Below are 16,331 nucleotides of genomic sequence, written 5' to 3' on the forward strand. Positions count from 1 at the left end.
TGGTTGGTCTGAGCTCTCTTTGTAGACCAGTTTGGTGTCAAACTGACAGAGATCCACCTGCCTCTGCCTCCCAGTGCTGAGATTAAAGGCGTGTGCAACCACCGCCGGCGGGGATTTTGTTTCTTGAGACTAGGTCTTATTTAGCCCTGATGTGAGCTCTACCTTGTTATACAGCTAATTGTTATATAGCCAAGGCTGGCCCCGAACTCCCAGTTTTCCAGTCTCTACTTCCTAAAATGCTGCGATTGCCTGCTTGTGCCACCATGCCCTTCTTCCAAGTCATGTATGTTCACGAATTTAAGGAGGTCATTCAGAATAATCCCAGGGAAAGTAAAGTTGCCAGTATTTAAAAGGTTGATGAAGTCGCGTTGTTTTGGGGTGGCAGTGTCCGTGACTAATCCCAAAATAAGCATTTTATACATGTCGGAATTCGGAAGAGGGACCCCCGAATATTCTAATAATATTCTGGGAGGGGGAGATCACAAACACCGTTAAGAGATAAGGTGGGCTTACTTGAGGCCATGAAACTTCGGCAACCAGAGCGCATACACCCGCGCATGCGCACATCCTTCCAGTCGCCGCCTCTCCCGCCATCTCCTGGGGCCTTCCTCCTTCTTGGGGTAGGACTGTCCGCGGCGCCGCCTGATCTAGTGGGAACATTCCGTGAGGATAGATGGCCTCTGGCACTGTTTTCCCTGCTGTGTTGTCTAGGCCAGGATTGTGGGATACGAGTGGAAGCAGCAGAAGGCTGGTCCGTGGCTGAGACGAAGGGCTCTGCGGTGTTGAGGAGTGCAGGCTTTCTGGAAGCCTCCCCGGCGGGGTCCTCTTTGGCAGCTAGCTGCGAGCGGGAGGCCTGAGCCGAGCAGTGGCAGCGCGGCGAGGTTCCGGGCGCAGGAGCACGGCGGCGCTATGGAGGAGCTCGATTGCGAGCCCGCAGTTACTGTAAGGGCGCCCTGGAGAGGCTTGCTTTGTTGCAGTGTGAGGGCTACGCCTCTTCGGTCACTTCAGGCTTGCCTCCCTGGCTGCGGGACGCAGGCTTCTTCCTTGGACTGGGTTGCCACCGTCCGGAATGTCAGATTAGCTGGCCACTGGGTTCGGGCGGTGGTGGTCCATTGGCTTCGGGTCCTGTGGATACGGAACGGACCGCGGAGGCCCCGCTGTATCCCGTTCGGCCCTTGGCTTTCAGACTTTTCTGCTTCTTTAGTTTTTCCCCTCGGTGTAAGCCCCACACCGTCTCTCCGAGAGTTCAGTCCGCTTCTACCTCTTCTGTCCTGGCTTAATATATAAGCAGTTTATTCTCTCGGGAGATTATAGACTACCCGTTTCTGTAGTTTTGTATTCTGTTCGCTTGGGTTTAGAAAAAACTGTAAGTTATGTGTATGTGCCTGGATATGTGCACAGAGGCGTCGGATACCACCAGAGCTAGGCTCCCAGGTGATTATTAGCTGCTTTACTTAAGTGCGGGGAACCGAACCCTGGTCCTTTGCAAGAGCCTTAAGCACACTTTAATTTCTGGGCCCTCTCTCCAGCGCCTTTATTTGCATTTTTGGTTTGCTTGTTTTTGTTTTTTGAGACAGGGTTTCTCTGTATAACAGTCCTAGGACTCGCTTTGTAGACCAGGCTGGCCTTGAACTCACAGAGATCCTGCCTCTGCTGGGCTAAGGGTGTGCGCCACCACCACTCGGCTTTATTTGCATTTTTTCAGGAGTGTACATCAGGTGTGGATGATCTCTGGTGGATTCATAGCCAGGTGTTTGATGCCCTTCCCTAAGCTCAGCACTTTGGAGGCAGAGGCTGGATCTCACCAGCTGAGAGTAGCCTGTCCAAAAGCGAGGGGGGCACCCCAGCTCCTGGGAGGTGGACACTGGAGTATCAGAAGTTCAAAGACCTGAATTATCTGAGTTATCTGAGCCCTTGTTTCAAAAATGAAAATAGTGCCAGACGGGGTGGCACACGCCTTCAATCCCAGCACTTAGGAGGCAGAGGCAGGTGATTGCTGAGAGTTCGAGGCCAGCCTGGTCTACAAAGCTACTCCAGGACAGACAGCCAAGGCTACACAGAGAAACCCTGTCTCGAAAAACCAAAACGGAAAAAAAAAAAAAAAAAGAGAGAGAGAAAAAAGTGGGGGCAAATGAGACTTGTGAATAAATTCTCTCTTAGGGGAGATTTATTTTTGGTTCTTGTTACTGGGTTTAGCTCTGTAGGTCAGATAGCCTGTAGCCGTATGGCCTGTGCAGCGGGTATGAGTCTAGGTTCCCAGGGATCCGTCTAAACTGGAGAGAAAGTATAGATTCATTACTTACAGAGGTGACACAGGCTGGAGAAAGTTTCTTTTAAGTAGTTAAGTGGCTTTGGTTCCGTTTTTTCCCTTTGGGTAGACTGGGCTTGCCTTGAATTTAATGATCCTCCAGCTCCTAAATCCTGGGATTACAGCTGTGCCCTGCCAGACAGTTTCCTCATGTAGCCCTTGGCTGGCCTGGAACTCTCGCTTAGAGGAGGCTGGCCTCGAACCTCCCTAGCACTGAGATTTAAAGGCGTCAGCCACCACTGCTGGGCTGGACTGTGGATCCCTGCAGTTGTTCTTAGAAGTTGAATGAGAAGAAAACCCTAGGAGTAACCAACCGTTCCTGTGCCTTATGTCTTACTAGTGGATTCCAGGAGTGAATTCCAAGAAGAAGCAAATGTGTTTTGACTGGGGACCTGGGGAGATGCTCCTGTGCGAAACTTCATTCAACAGAAAAGGTAGCTAGCTCTTGCTCACTTCCGCCCTGGCACATTTGTTGACGTCCTGGGGCAGGAAAATGAAGTTATTTGGCAATGTTTTTAGTTTTGAAACTTTGTTGTGGTTTTGAGACAGGCCCCCCCTGTGCAGCCCTAGGCTATTAAATGAGACCCCAACTCAATATGCCCCACCCTTTAAAAAAAACTTTTTTTCTTTTAATGTAGCTAGCAAGGCCTAGTATGAGGGCAAGTTTAATCTGGAATTTGTAATCCTCCTGCCTCAATCCTCCAAGTGCTGAGTATATAGGCACGTGCCCATTCTCAGCCAGTTTTTGTAATTAAAGAATTAAAAGTAATAGAATGTTTTCTCTTTTGGCAGAAATGATAGATGTTCCTTTTTTTTTCTCCTTTTTTCTGTTTTGTTGCAGACAAATCAGAGAGGCTGCCAAGCTGCCCCTTTATCTACATTGTACGGAAAGATGTAGATGTTTACTCTCAAATTTTGAGAAAACTCTTCAACGAATCCCATGGAATCTTTGTTGGCTTGCAAAGAATTGAAGAAGAACTGACTGGAAAATCCAGGAAAACTCAGTAAGTGGTGCTGGTGGGTGCTGGGGTTGGTGATGCAGTTGTGAAAGGCAAGCGCCTCGGCTCCAGGCCCTCCCGTGTGTCTTCAGGACGCAGGTGTAGATTGTGGACCTGTTGGAAGACCTGCTTACTGCCTTGATGAGCGCTGTTTCTGGAATCCTACTTCATTTGTCTCCCATTAACACCACTGCCACCCAAAACAAAACCCGGCAAAAGGAAAGCTAGTCCAAATAAGCCCTCAAACTAGATCGCATTTTTGGGAGATTTGAAAATGAGGTCAGTGGATTTTAATTTTGATTTTTTTACTTTTTGGTTTTCTGTGTAGCCTTGGGAGTCCTGGGCTCATTTTGTAGACTAGGCTGGCCTCAAACTCACAGCGATCCACCTGCCTCTGCCTCGAGGCCAGTGCATCGTCTAAGCTAATGGCCAGTGTGGTCTGCATAATGAGTCCCAGGCCAGCCAGAGCTGCACAGCAAGACGCTGTCTCAAAAAAATTATGTGTAAGGGGTCAGCAGACAAGACAGTGAGTCAGACAGTGCTGTGCTCTGTAGGCCAGGATCAGCTGGCTTTTTGCTTTTGAGGTGGTGGGGACCAAGCTTCCTCTGTGAGGCCTCAGCTGCTGAGCAGTGTCATCAGGTCAGCCCTCCAGGCTGGGACTTGTCTTCTTTCTTCCTTTTTCATTTTTATTTTCTTGGTGTGTCATGTAGCTTATGTGACCTTGAGCTTTCTAAGTAGATGAGGATGAAGTTGGGCTTCATACATGGTAGGCAAGCAGTTTGCTGACTCAGCCACATCCATGCATCATACATGGTAGGCAAGCAGTTTGCTGACTCAGCCACATCCATGCATCATACATGGTAGGCAAGCAGTCTGCTGACTCAGCCACATCCATGCATCATACATGGTAGGCAGGCAGGCTGCTGACTCAGCCACATCCATGCATCATACATGGTAGGCAGGCAGGCTGCTGCCTCAGCCACATCCATGCATCATACATGGTAGGCAAGAGTCTGCTGACTCAGCCACATCCATGCATCATACATGGTAGGCAGGCAGGCTGCTGACTCAGCCACATCCATGCATCATACATGGTAGGCAAGCAGGCTGCTGACTCAGCCACATCCATGCATCATACATGGTAGGCAAGCAGGCTGCTGACTCAGCCACATCCATGCATCATACATGGTAGGCAAGAGTCTGCTGACTCAGCCACATCCATGCATCATACATGGTAGGCAAGAGTCTGCTGACTCAGCCACATCCATGCATCATACATGGTAGGCAGGCAGGCTGCTGACTCAGCCACATCCATGCATCATACATGGTAGGCAAGCAGGCTGCTGACTCAGCCACATCCATGCATCATACATGGTAGGCAAGCAGGCTGCTGACTCAGCCACATCCATGCATCATACATGGTAGGCAAGAGTCTGCTGCCTCAGCCACATCCATGCATCATACATGGTAGGCAAGAGTCTGCTGACTCAGCCACATCCATGCATCATACATGGTAGGCAGGCAGGCTGCTGACTCAGCCACATCCATGCATCATACATGGTAGGCAAGCAGGCTGCTGACTCAGCCACATCCATGCATCAATCATGGTAGGCAAGAGTCTGCTGACTCAGCCACATCCATAGGCCTTTTATTTTTTTTCTTGGATACAGGGTCTAATGTAACCCAGGCTGTATAGATGTAGATGTATATTCAAATGTATGTATTCTTGAACTTGTGATCCTCTTGCCACCATCTCTCAAGTTCAGGATGATAGACATGGGCTACCAAGCTTCTTTTATTTAGTGCTGGGGATCATTGGACTCCAGGCTCTGTTTATGTGAGGCAAGCACTATATCAGCTTAGCAGGGATTGACCCAGAAGCCGTGAAGGAGTGCTGTTCTCTGGTTCACTACCCATGGTCTGCTTTCTTTTTATTTTGTTTCTCGATTTTTTTTTTGTTTTTTGTTTTTTTTTTTTGGTTTTTTTCGAGACAGGGTTTCTCTGTGTAGCCTTGGTTGTCCTGGACTCACTTTGTAGACCAGGCTGGCCTCGAACTCACAGCGATCCGCCTGCCTCTGCCTCCCGAGTGCTGGGATTAAAGGCGTGCGCCACCACGCCCGGCTGTTTCTCGATTTTTTAAAGACAGGGTTTTGTGGGAAAGATTAAGCTTTGTCACAGGTGGAAGCAGTCTTAGTAGGCTTTACTCTTGGGGCAAGCCATGAATACCTTGTGACAGACTGTTTGGAGCCTTTTTGGGCTTGGAATTTAGGAAGCCGACCTGGGAACCCCACCGTGGCTGTTGTTGTTTTTTTTTTTTTTTGCCCCACCTTCCCAGTCATAAGCAAAGGGTGGTCTCCTTCTCCCTTCGAGGGTCAATTAGGAAAACAATAGCCACTGTGGGGTTCCCAGGTCTGGCTTCCTGAATTCCAAGCCCAGGAAGGCTCCAAACAGTCTGTCACAAGGTATTCATGGCTTGCCCCAAGGGTAAAGCCTGCTAAGACTGTTTCCACCTGTGACAAAGCTTAATTTTTCCCACACATCCCCTTTTTCTTTTAAAAAATTAAGAACTATACACACACACACACACACACACACACACACACGTGTATATATATATATATACATACATACTCATCAGGACATACAAAAAGACATAACAAAGTCTTTTTATACTTGTTAACCTAAGGGAAAGTATACCACTATCTTACCAAAGACAGTCCTTTTTATTTTTATGAGAAATTGTAATTATTAATCTACTAAAGCTTTTAGTAACACTGTGGCTATTTAGTCTTTAATCCCATCAGAGACCCAAGAAGGAAAATCTATTTAATAAAGGAAGTGTTGGCAGGCAACTTCCAAGTTGCAGAGTACAGAGAGAGCAGACTGCCTGGATAGTCACCGAATTTTCTCTTTCATTGGGGCAATCAGACCGGACCAACTCGCCTTTACCTGTTGTTTTTTTTTTTTTTTTGCCCCACCTTCCCAGTCACAAACAAAGGGCGGTCTCCTTCTCCCTTCGAGGGTCAATTAAAAAAACAATAGCCACGGTGGGGTTCCCAGGTCGGCTTCCTAAATTCCAAGCCCAGAAAGGCTCCAAACAGTCTGTCACAAGGTATTCATGGCTTGCCCCAAGGGTAAAGCCTGCTAAGACTGCTTCCACCTGTGACAAAGCTTAATCTTTCCCACAGGGTTTCTCTGCGTAGCCTTGGCAGTCCTGAACTTGCTTTGTAGATCAGGTTGGCCTCGAACTCACAGAGATCAGCTTGCCTCTGCCTCCCGAGTGCTGGGATTAAAGGCCTGCCACTATGCCTGCCTCAGTCTGCTTTTTTATAGTAGCCAGGACCACTAGCCTGAGTGGCACCTCCCAAATCAATTGTCAGTCAAGAAAATATACCACAGGCTTGATTGCAGCGGCTAGTGCTTTTACCCTGAGCCATCTATGTAGCACAGACTTACTTTATGTGTGTGTATGTGGACATTAGTGCAGGTACCTGTGGAAGCCAGAGATGGCAGCTGTGAGCCATCTGATATAGGTGCTGGGAACCAAACTCAGGTCCTGGCAACTGAACTCTGGTCCTTTCCAACAGCAGTATGCACTCTTAACATTGTGCCAAATCTCCAGCCCTTTGTTTTATTTGGTGTGTGTGTGTGTGTGTGTGTGTGTGTGTGTGTTCTTACTTGAGTTTCTATGCACTGGAGGCCAGAGCACTGCAGAGCTCCTGGAACTGGAGCTGCAGATTGATGTGGATGTTGGGAACTAACCCTGGATTTTTCTGCAGGAGCAGTTCAGCTCCCTCCTGTCTTTTGATTCCTCTCTTTCTAGCATCAAGATATGTTCCCCAGTCATTTTGTATGTCATTTCATTTTTTTGTAGATTGGTTCGAGTGAGTAAAAATTACCGATCAGTCATACGGGCTTGTATGGAAGAAATGCACCAGGTTGCAAGTAAGGACCTTGTGTATATTTGAAATGTGTGTCTAGTGCTGTTTTCTCCAGCGCCCTTTAAGGAGGCCGCTCTGCAGTTCATAGAATAGGGCTTTTGATGTGATACATAAGCATTTCCAAAGAAAAGGAGTGGGCATTAAAAGAAGCAGAGACAGGAGGCATATGGGCTTCTGAGGGCATAATAGATTGAATATGACCAATGCAGGTTGATTCACTTAAGATGTTTTGTATTCTGCTAGTTGCTGCTAAAGATCCCGCCAGCGGCCGGCAGTTCAGCAGCCAGGTAAGAGGTAGCTACTTTCATTGTATTGGCAATGTGTCCTCAGTGCTAAGGGTGGCTTTGTGGTCACTGTTGCAGGATGTCTCTCCTTTCCAGGTAGACAGACCAGCAGCTCTTTGGGATGGTTATTTGCTTGTTTGTTTGGTTTTTTGAGACAAGGTTTCTCTGTGTAGTACTGGCTGTCCTGGACAGATTTTGTAGACCAGGTTGGCCTCTAACTCACAGAGACTGGCCTGCCTCTGCCTCCTGAGTGCTGGGATTAAAGGTGTGTACCACCTGGCCTGCTTGCTTGCTTGCTTGCTTGCTATCTTTCTTCCTTCCTTCCTTCTTTCCTTCCCTCCTTCCCTCCCTCCCTCCCTCCCTCCCCCCTCCCTCCCCCCTTCCCCCCTTCCCCCCTTCCCTCCCTCCCTCCCTCATATAGTTCAGGCTAGCCTGAAAGCCCTGATCTCCCAACCCCAACACTGCTGGGACTACAGGCCAGGCCAGGTAGGCACGCAGCTCCTGACACTCCTGCCTAGGTCTCCTCTGAGTGGCGGCCTACAGGTGTGTGCCACTGCCTTGCCTCTAACTTTGCAATGTGGTTTTCCTTTTTTTTTTCCTCTTAATTTTAAAAGTTTTTAATGTTTTGGTTTTTCGAGACAGTTAAAAAATTTTTTTTGACAAAGTTTCTCAAAATTATTATTATTTTTTACTCAAATAACTCTTTTTATCCCCCCACCCCCACCCCACCCCTGGGACACGGTTTCCCTGTGTAGCTCTGGCTGTCTTGGACTAACTTTGTAGACCCGGCTGGCCTTAAACTCATAGTGATCTGCCTTCCTCTGTCTCCAAGTGCTGGGATTACAGGAGTGTGCCACCATAGCCTGCTACTTACTTTCCTAATTCCCATTAAAATAAAATCACCAGTATTAAAATTATACAGGCTCGTAACTCCCTGTCTGAAATCCCCTCCTGGGCTGCCTGGTGGGACATCCTGCCGTAGGGAGATCTGCGAGTCGGGGGTTGGGACTCAGGCTCTACTATATTTCTTTGCTTTCAGTAATATTTTAAGTTAAAACTTGTATCTATTTCCTCCTTAGGTCTCCATTTTGTCTGCCATGGAGCTCATTTGGAATCTGTGTGAGATTCTTTTTATTGAAGTAGCTCCAGGTAAGCCCACGTTGTCTGTTTGATGTAGCCTCAGTTAGCCCAGGCTACCCCCGACGTCCTTTCCAGTTGCAGGGAAAAACCCCCTTTCCAGTCAGGGTTTCTGCGTTAGCATCGGTGTCTGTCCGGTGGGTAGAGCGGATCCTGCTGCAGATGGAGCTGGGGTCTCTGTATGACTTGAGTCTCTCTTCTCAGCTGGCCCTCTCCTCCTCCATCTTCTTGACTGGGTCCGACTGCATGTGTGCGAGGTGGACAGTTTGTCAGCAGATGTTCTGGGCAGTGAGAACCCGAGCAAACATGAGAGCTTCTGGAACTTGGTGAGTGTGGTGTCAGCTGGGCCCTTCTTCCTTTGTCATGCATTCTGCATCCTGGTCTCCAGGCCTTGGCTCAGTTCTTTGGGTTTATGATCACGGGGGAGTTTCTCCACCTTTCCTTCTCAGCTCCAGAACAGTTAAAACTAACTTAGGTGGAGAGGAACAAACTTGCCATTGGATAGGAAGCTTGATTTGACTGTAGACCTGAGAAAAGAAGGCGTGAGGGTAGTAAAATGGTTGGTGGGGGTAAGGTGTGGGTGGAGAGCAGTGAGTGCAAGGAAGTAGAGTACACTAGAGCTGCAGCTCTCACCCCGTGGGTCAGGACCCCGACAGGGCTGGCATACCATACCAGATATCCTGAACATCAGATAGTTACATTAACAGGAGCAAAATTACAGTCATGAAGTAGCAATGAAATAACTTTACGGCTGGGGGTCACCACAACATGAGGAGCTGTATTAAAGGATCGCAGCGTTAGGAAGGTTGAGAACCACTGGTCAGGAAGCCTGAGGTGCTAGCATCTGGGGAACATGGTCTCCAGCACCACAAAAAGAAAAAGAGTAGCCTTTTTGGTTGTTTTGTTTGGGGGAAACTATATATTTTATTCAGGGTTTCTTTGTGTGGGCTTGCCTGTCTTCGAACTCACTCTGTAAACCAGGGTGGCCACGAATTCACAGATATCTATGTGCCTTCGCCTCCCGAGTGCTGGGGTTAAAGGTACGCACTGACTGGTTTTTTGTTTTGTTTTGTTTGTTTCCCTGAGACGGTCTGTGTAGTCCTGGCTGTCCTTGAACTTGGCTTTGGCTTTGTTTTTGAAACATGGTCTCTCTGTGTAGCCCTACTGGCCTGGAACTCTTTTCTTTTCTTTCTTTCTTTCTTTCTTTCTTTCTTTCTTTCTTTCTTTTCTTTTCTTTTTTAGTTTTTTGTTTTTTTTGAGACAGGGTTTCTCTGTGTAACCTTGACTGTCCTAGATTCACTTTGTAGACTGGGCTGGCCTGGGACTCACAGAGATCTGCCTGCCTCTGTCTCCCAAGTGCTGGGGATGATAAAGGCATGCGCCACCACACCCAGCTCCTGACATGTTTACATGGGTTTTTTTTTTTTGACAGAATTCACTTCCTTGTGCTTACAAGACAGTTCTCTCCAGACTCAGCCATTTCCCAGCTAAAATTTCTTTTCTTTTTACATTTATTTATTGTTTTTTTTTTTTCAAGACAGCTTTGTATACCAGGCTGGCCTCAAACTCAGAGATCTGCCTGGTTCTCCTTTTTGAGTGCTGGGATTAAAGGCGTGTACCTTCGCCCGGCTGGAAGGGAGTTCTTGCTGACTTAGAGTTAAGGGCAGCCTGGAGCCTTTTGCTAGGGCTTATGTTCCCACATCTCTTTCTAGGTGACCGTCTTGGTGCTGCAGGGCCGTCTGGATGAGGCACGGCAAATGCTGTCCAAAGAAGCTGATGCCAATCCCTCTTCTGCAGGCATGTGCCGTATCCTTGGGGATCTGATGAGGACAATGCCCATTCTCAGTGTATGTGGGAGCTGCCTTGCCTGCCTGCTCTTGGGAGGTAGGGATCAGGGAGCATGTAGGTCTTGGCGGCTTAGAATCTCACCGCCAGTCTCCTCCCCAGCCTGGCAACACTCAGACACTGACAGAACTGGAGCTGAAGTGGCAGCACTGGCGTGAGGAGTGTGAGAGGCACTTGCAAGACAGCACATTTGCAGCCAGCCCCCGCCTGGAGTCTCTCTGCAAGGTGTGGGAGATGGGTCAGGTCAAGGCTGGGGACTTCCCTTAGGACCTTGGCATCCCTGAGATTAAGGAGCTGGCTTCTCCTTGGAGAGGGCTGTGAAGTCACTTCCTGCAAAGGAGGGGGCTTTCAGCTCCAATTGAGACCCATGGTATAGTCATAAGAAGTGTTCTCTGCCAGGACATGGTGGCTCAAGCCTTTAATCCCAGAGGCAGAAGCAGACAGATCGCTGTGAGTTCAAGGCCAGCCTGGTCTACAAAGCGAGTCCAGGACAGCCAAGGCTACACAGAGAAAACCCTGTCTCCAAAAACCAAAACCAAAACCAAGAAGTATTCTCCGTGAGGACAGCTCAGAGAATGTTTCTCCTCAGATAATGCTAGGGGACGAAGCCACCTTGTTGGAGCAGAAGGAGCTTCTGAGCAACTGGTACCATTTCCTAGTGACAAGGCTGCTCTATTCCAACCCCACAGTGAAGCCCATTGACCTGCACTTCTATGCTCAGGTGAGGGAGTGAGTGACAGTGTGGGGGCTTCTCCGTGTGGTCTCCATGCAACAGGAAAGCTTTTCTGTTAGCCCTTTGGGAAGGAATCCCCCCCACACCCCACTTCCAAAGTCTCTGCTTCCATCTTGGAGATTGAGTGGGCTATCACTCTTCCACAGTCCAGCCTGGACATGTTTCTGGGAGGTGAAAGCAGTCCAGAACCACTGGATAACATCTTGATGGCAGCCTTTGAGTTTGACATTCACCAAGTGATCAAGGAGTGCAGGTGGGACATCCTCATTTTAATGGTTTGCAACGTGGTCTTGCTAGGTAGCTCCTACTGTCCTGGAACTTTCTTTTTTTCTTTTTCTTTTCATTTTTTAAAAAAAGATTTTTATTATGTATTCAGTGCTGTGCCTGCTTGTACACCTGCATGCCAGAAGAGGGCATCAAATCACATTATAGGTGGTTGTGAGCACCATATGGTTGCTGGGAATTGAACTCAGGACCTCTGGAAGAACAGTCAGTGCTCTTAATCTCTGAGCCATCTCTCCAGCCCTGTCCTGGAACTTAACTTTTTTTTTTTTTCTTCTCGAGACAGGGTTTCTCTGTGTAACCTTGGCTGTTCTAGACTCACTGTAGACCGGGCTGGCCTCTAACTCACAGCGATCCGCCTGCCTCTGTCTGAGTGCTGGGATTAAAGGCGTGCGCCACCATGCCCAGCTAACCTTTCTGTCTTTTTAAAGCATAGGGTATGTGGGTTTCCTACTCATCTCAGTCACTCGATGCAGCCCTTCCCCTGACTTCCTTTTTACCTTGGTGTCTGGATTTGCAGCATTGCCCTGAGCAACTGGTGGTTCGTAGCTCACCTCACAGACCTCTTGGATCACTGCAGACTCCTCCAGTCACACAACCTCTAGTAAGTTGGTCAACTGCATTGACCCTTTCTTACATCACCAGGCATTTGAGGGGCGGGTAGGCTGCAAGAGCCCCAAAGGGGCAGGCTTGCAGTCCTGTGTTACTGGGTTTTTGTTTTTTTTCTCTTCCAGTTTTGGTTCTAACATGCGAGAATTCCTCCTGCTGGAGTATGCCTCAGGACTGTTTGCGCATCACAGGTAGGAGAGCCCGTGTGGTACTGACCTTGTGGATGCTGGTGGAACTTCACTGTTCTCTCTTAGCTGCTTCTGAGGGCTCAGAGGGGGTGGAGGAAGGGTCACAGGTGGTAGCTCCCAGAGCCACAGGGCAGCCCGTCTAGCCTCTCAACCTCTGCCTTCCTTGCACTTAAGCCTGTGGCAGCTGGGGGTGGATTACTTTGACTACTGTCCGGAGCTGGGCCGAGTTTCCTTGGAGCTACACATTGAGCGGATTCCTCTCAACACAGAGCAGAAAGCTTTGAAGGTGCTGAGGATTTGTGAGCAGCGGCAGATGACTGAACAAGGTGATAAAGCACTTCCCCCAGCCCGACCTCTAGGCTGTCAGGGCATCCCGAGGCTGAGCAATACCTATAGTAGCTTGCTTCTGCACACTGGGGAGAAGCTGTGCAGTACATGTAAAGACAGGGAGCCAGCTGCCACCACCACCCGGCTGAAACCCTGTCTTAAAAACAACAACAACAACAAATCCAAACAAACAAAAAAGGTCAACCTAGCGCTGGGCGTGGTGGCGCACGCCTTTAATCCCAGCACTCGGGAGGCAGAGGCGGGCGGATCGCTGTGAGTTCGAGGCCAGCCTGGTCTACAAAGTGAGTCCAGGACAGCCAAGGCTAACACAGAGAGACCCTGTCTCGAAAAATTAAAAAAAAAAAAAAAAAAAAAAAAAAAAAAAAAAAAAAGGTCAACCTGTTCTTACATTCCCATGTGCTCGGGCCTGTGGTCAGAGCTGAGAATCCTATGTATGTGGGCAGTTGCTACCAGCAAAACCTGGACCAGCGGGGAAGCTGGGCAGGAACTCAGCCACAGGGACAGGTTTGTGCCCATCTTCCCATTCCTGCTGAATGAGAAGCACTTGCACCCCAAACCAACTCTTGGAAGCCCACAGTGTTCAAGACCTGTGGTCTCAGTACAGATAATGGTGGGACTGTTATGTGGAGGAAAGCCAAGACTTTTCTGCCACCCAAGCACAAACACTTAGAAACCGTGGGTGGGTCGTTTGTGGTGCTGAGCAGAGTGAAGACCGAAGAATAAACTCTGAAGCTTCTGGTTCTTCTCATGTAACTGTAGACTGAGTAGATTGTAGTGAGGCGGCAGGAAGGCCAAGCCCGTCTCCACAGGGCTCTTCCTGGGAGGGCTCATAGAGGGTAAGCCGTGGTCTCTTGTCTTTTTTCCTGCAAAGTTCGAAGCATCTGTAAGATCCTGGCCATGAAGGCTGTCCGCAACAATCGCCTGGGCTCAGCCCTCTCTTGGAGCATCCGCGCCAAAGATGCTGCCTTTGCCACACTTGTTTCTGACAGGTAGGCAGCTATTTGGTTGTCTGGGAGGCAGGAGCTTGACGAGGGCCTACTACTGCTGCTCTTAACCTCTGGGTTGGGCTCTGCAGATTCCTCAGGGATTACTGTGAGAGAGGCTGCTTTTCTGACTTGGATCTCATTGACAACCTGGGGCCAGCCATGATGCTCAGTGATCGACTGACATTCCTGGGTGAGTCTCTTCATACTTTCCCCTAGGTATGAGTGGACATTGGCAGAGATGGGAGAAATCTTCCAAGATTTCTCAATCTACATAGAACCCACCCCTCCCCCCCCTCCCCCCCAAGACAGAGCTTATCTGTGTAATAGCTCTAGCTGTCCTGGAACTCTCTCTCTGTACACCAGGCTGGCCTTGCACTCACAGAGATCCTTCTGCCTCTGCCTCCCGAGTACTAGGATTAAAGGCATGTACCACCACTTCCTGGCTGACCCTTTTTTTTTTTTTTTTTTTTTTTGGTTTTTTGAGACAGGGTCTCTCTGTGTTAGCCTTGGCTTCCGTGGACCGGTTGACACTTTTTATATATACTTTTCATACTCATTTTTGTTTTGAAGACAGAATCTGTGTAGCTCTGGCTGCCCTGGAAATCCCTATTGTGGACCAGGCTAGCCTCTAACACAGTCTGTTTGCCTTACCTCCCCAAGGCTAGGATTATGGGCCTGGAGTTTGGGATGGCTCCCATGTCCTGTGCCCCATCACACATCCACTAGAGATTTCTCTCATCACTTGTGTGAGCTGGCAGTTCACTGAAGGAAGAGTTATTGTTGTTTGGTTTTTCAAGACAGGGTTTCTCTGTGTAGCCTTAGCTGTCCTAGACTCGCTTTGTAGATCAGGCTGGCCTTGAAACTCACAGCAATCCACCTGCCTCTGCCTCCTGAGTGCTGTGATTAAAGGCGTACGCCGCCGCCGCCACCACCACCAGGCTCTAACTTGTTCTGTGTATAGGGTTTTCAGCCTGCATGTATGTCTGGACCACATATACACCTGGTACTTGCAGAAGCCAGAAGAGGGTGTAGTTAGTGGGTTGTGAGCTGCCATGTGTTGCATTGAATCCATGTCTTCTGCAAGAGCAGTTAGTGAGCTTAACAGAACCTTCTTCCAAGCACTTTAATTGCTCTCTTGTAGCCTATTGCACTGCAGATATTTAGAGTTGGTGCTCAAGGCCTGTCTTTGAATACTGTAATTCACTTATCTATGAACTTGCTAACTTATATGAACTTGTAGACCCTGTTCTACATGTTCAGGTGTATCGGATTCTCCTAGTTAAAGGCCAGGTGGCTTTTCTGAGCATCAGGTAAGTGGAATGTTGAGGTGAACTCACATCCCTCCTAACAGGAAAGTACCGGGAATTCCACAGACTGTACGGGGAGAAGCGATTTGGTGACGCTGCTTCTCTCCTACTGTCCCTCATGACCTCACAGATTGCACCCCGTTCTTTCTGGATGACTCTGCTCACAGATGCCTTGCCTCTTTTGGAACAGAAACAGGTAAGGCTTCATCACATCTAATCAGTTTATTCTGTATGTTTGGTGGCTGTCTTCATCTTGGTTCTGTCGCCATACAGAGGGTATGTGCCTCCTCCTACAGAGTTCTGTGCACGCATGTGTAGTATAATGCACAGGCTCCAAGCTGAAATGATGGCGTCCACCAACAGTGCTCACCAAGCCTTACTAGAGGGTGGATGTGGGACTCCACACCACAAGCCCAAGGCTCTGTATCCAAAGCAGTCTCCCCAAAGCCTTGGGTCGTCCATGAATTTGGACCCATGCTTAGACCAACACAACCTCTGCCTGGGAGCAGGTGAGTGAAGCGGCCTCTTTCCCCTAGGTGATTTTTTCAGCAGAGCAGACCTATGAGCTGATGCGCTGCTTGGAAGACTTGGCCTCAGGGCGGCCAGAGTGTGGTGAATCAGATATCCAGCGACTCCAGGTTATTTTAACTTTGGGGGAGGTGATTCCATGATGAGGGGGAAAGGATTCGTCTTAGGATTTCCCTCCATTCTCCCACATTCCTGAAACATTAGCCTCTTATGAATTCATCTGCCTTTCAGTTATTAACCTGTTCTGTGACACCAATGATTCCAGTCCTCCTGTCCCTTCAGTTATTCACTGCAGCTGTCCTTAGTGCACTGGTCTCTGTGCTGTCCTGGAAAGCTGCCTGTGGTACCTCACAGTGCCTTTCTGCTCTTTAGGACGATGACATAGAGACCACCAAGGTGGAGATGCTGAGGCTGGCTCTTGCCCGGAATCTTGCTCGGGCAATTATAAGAGAAGGCTCTCTGGAGGGCTCCTGAGAGATGCTGAAGACACCTGCAGGATAGTAACTTTGTATGGCAATGTAAATAAGACTTTAAAAGAATAAATTCCCTTTTGCAAATACAAAGCCAGTCATTAATCTGACCAAGGAGATTTTCCCCCCCGGGAGACAGGGTTTCTCTGTGTAGCCTTGGCTGTCCTGGACTCACTTTGTAGACCAGGCTGGCCTCGGAACTCAGTGATCTGTGTGCCTCTGCCTCCCAAGTGCTGGGATTAAAGGGTGACCAAGGAGTTTTTAACCACTGTCTCTCCTGACCCTAACATAGCAAAATGAACAAAATGTATTTTTGAGATGGATATTGCCACACCTCACAGGCTGGCTATATTCAAGCAACATACTA

The 16,331-nt window shown here is 48.7% G+C and overlaps 1 protein-coding gene across 1 annotated transcript; it reads left to right on the plus strand.

The window, feature by feature from the left end:
• The first annotated feature begins 792 nt into the window (after nucleotides 1–792).
• On the plus strand, nucleotides 793–16,057 carry NUP85 (nucleoporin 85). Its single transcript, XM_084747815.1, has 19 exons — nucleotides 793–942; nucleotides 2,649–2,742; nucleotides 3,150–3,312; nucleotides 7,181–7,251; nucleotides 7,491–7,534; nucleotides 8,611–8,680; nucleotides 8,873–8,994; nucleotides 10,381–10,515; nucleotides 10,616–10,738; nucleotides 11,103–11,234; nucleotides 11,393–11,499; nucleotides 12,049–12,132; nucleotides 12,263–12,328; nucleotides 12,500–12,651; nucleotides 13,545–13,662; nucleotides 13,749–13,849; nucleotides 15,011–15,162; nucleotides 15,503–15,604; nucleotides 15,867–16,057. Exons 1-19 carry the CDS (start codon nucleotides 910–912, stop codon nucleotides 15,966–15,968), a joined length of 1,971 nt encoding a protein of 656 aa, XP_084603941.1. The 5' UTR covers nucleotides 793–909; the 3' UTR covers nucleotides 15,969–16,057.
• The last annotated feature ends 274 nt before the right edge of the window (nucleotides 16,058–16,331 follow it).

The sequence above is a fragment of the Acomys minous genome (assembly GCF_964271855.1).
Source record: "Acomys minous genome assembly, chromosome: 12".
In the NCBI taxonomy this organism is placed as follows: Eukaryota; Metazoa; Chordata; class Mammalia; order Rodentia; family Muridae; genus Acomys; species Acomys minous.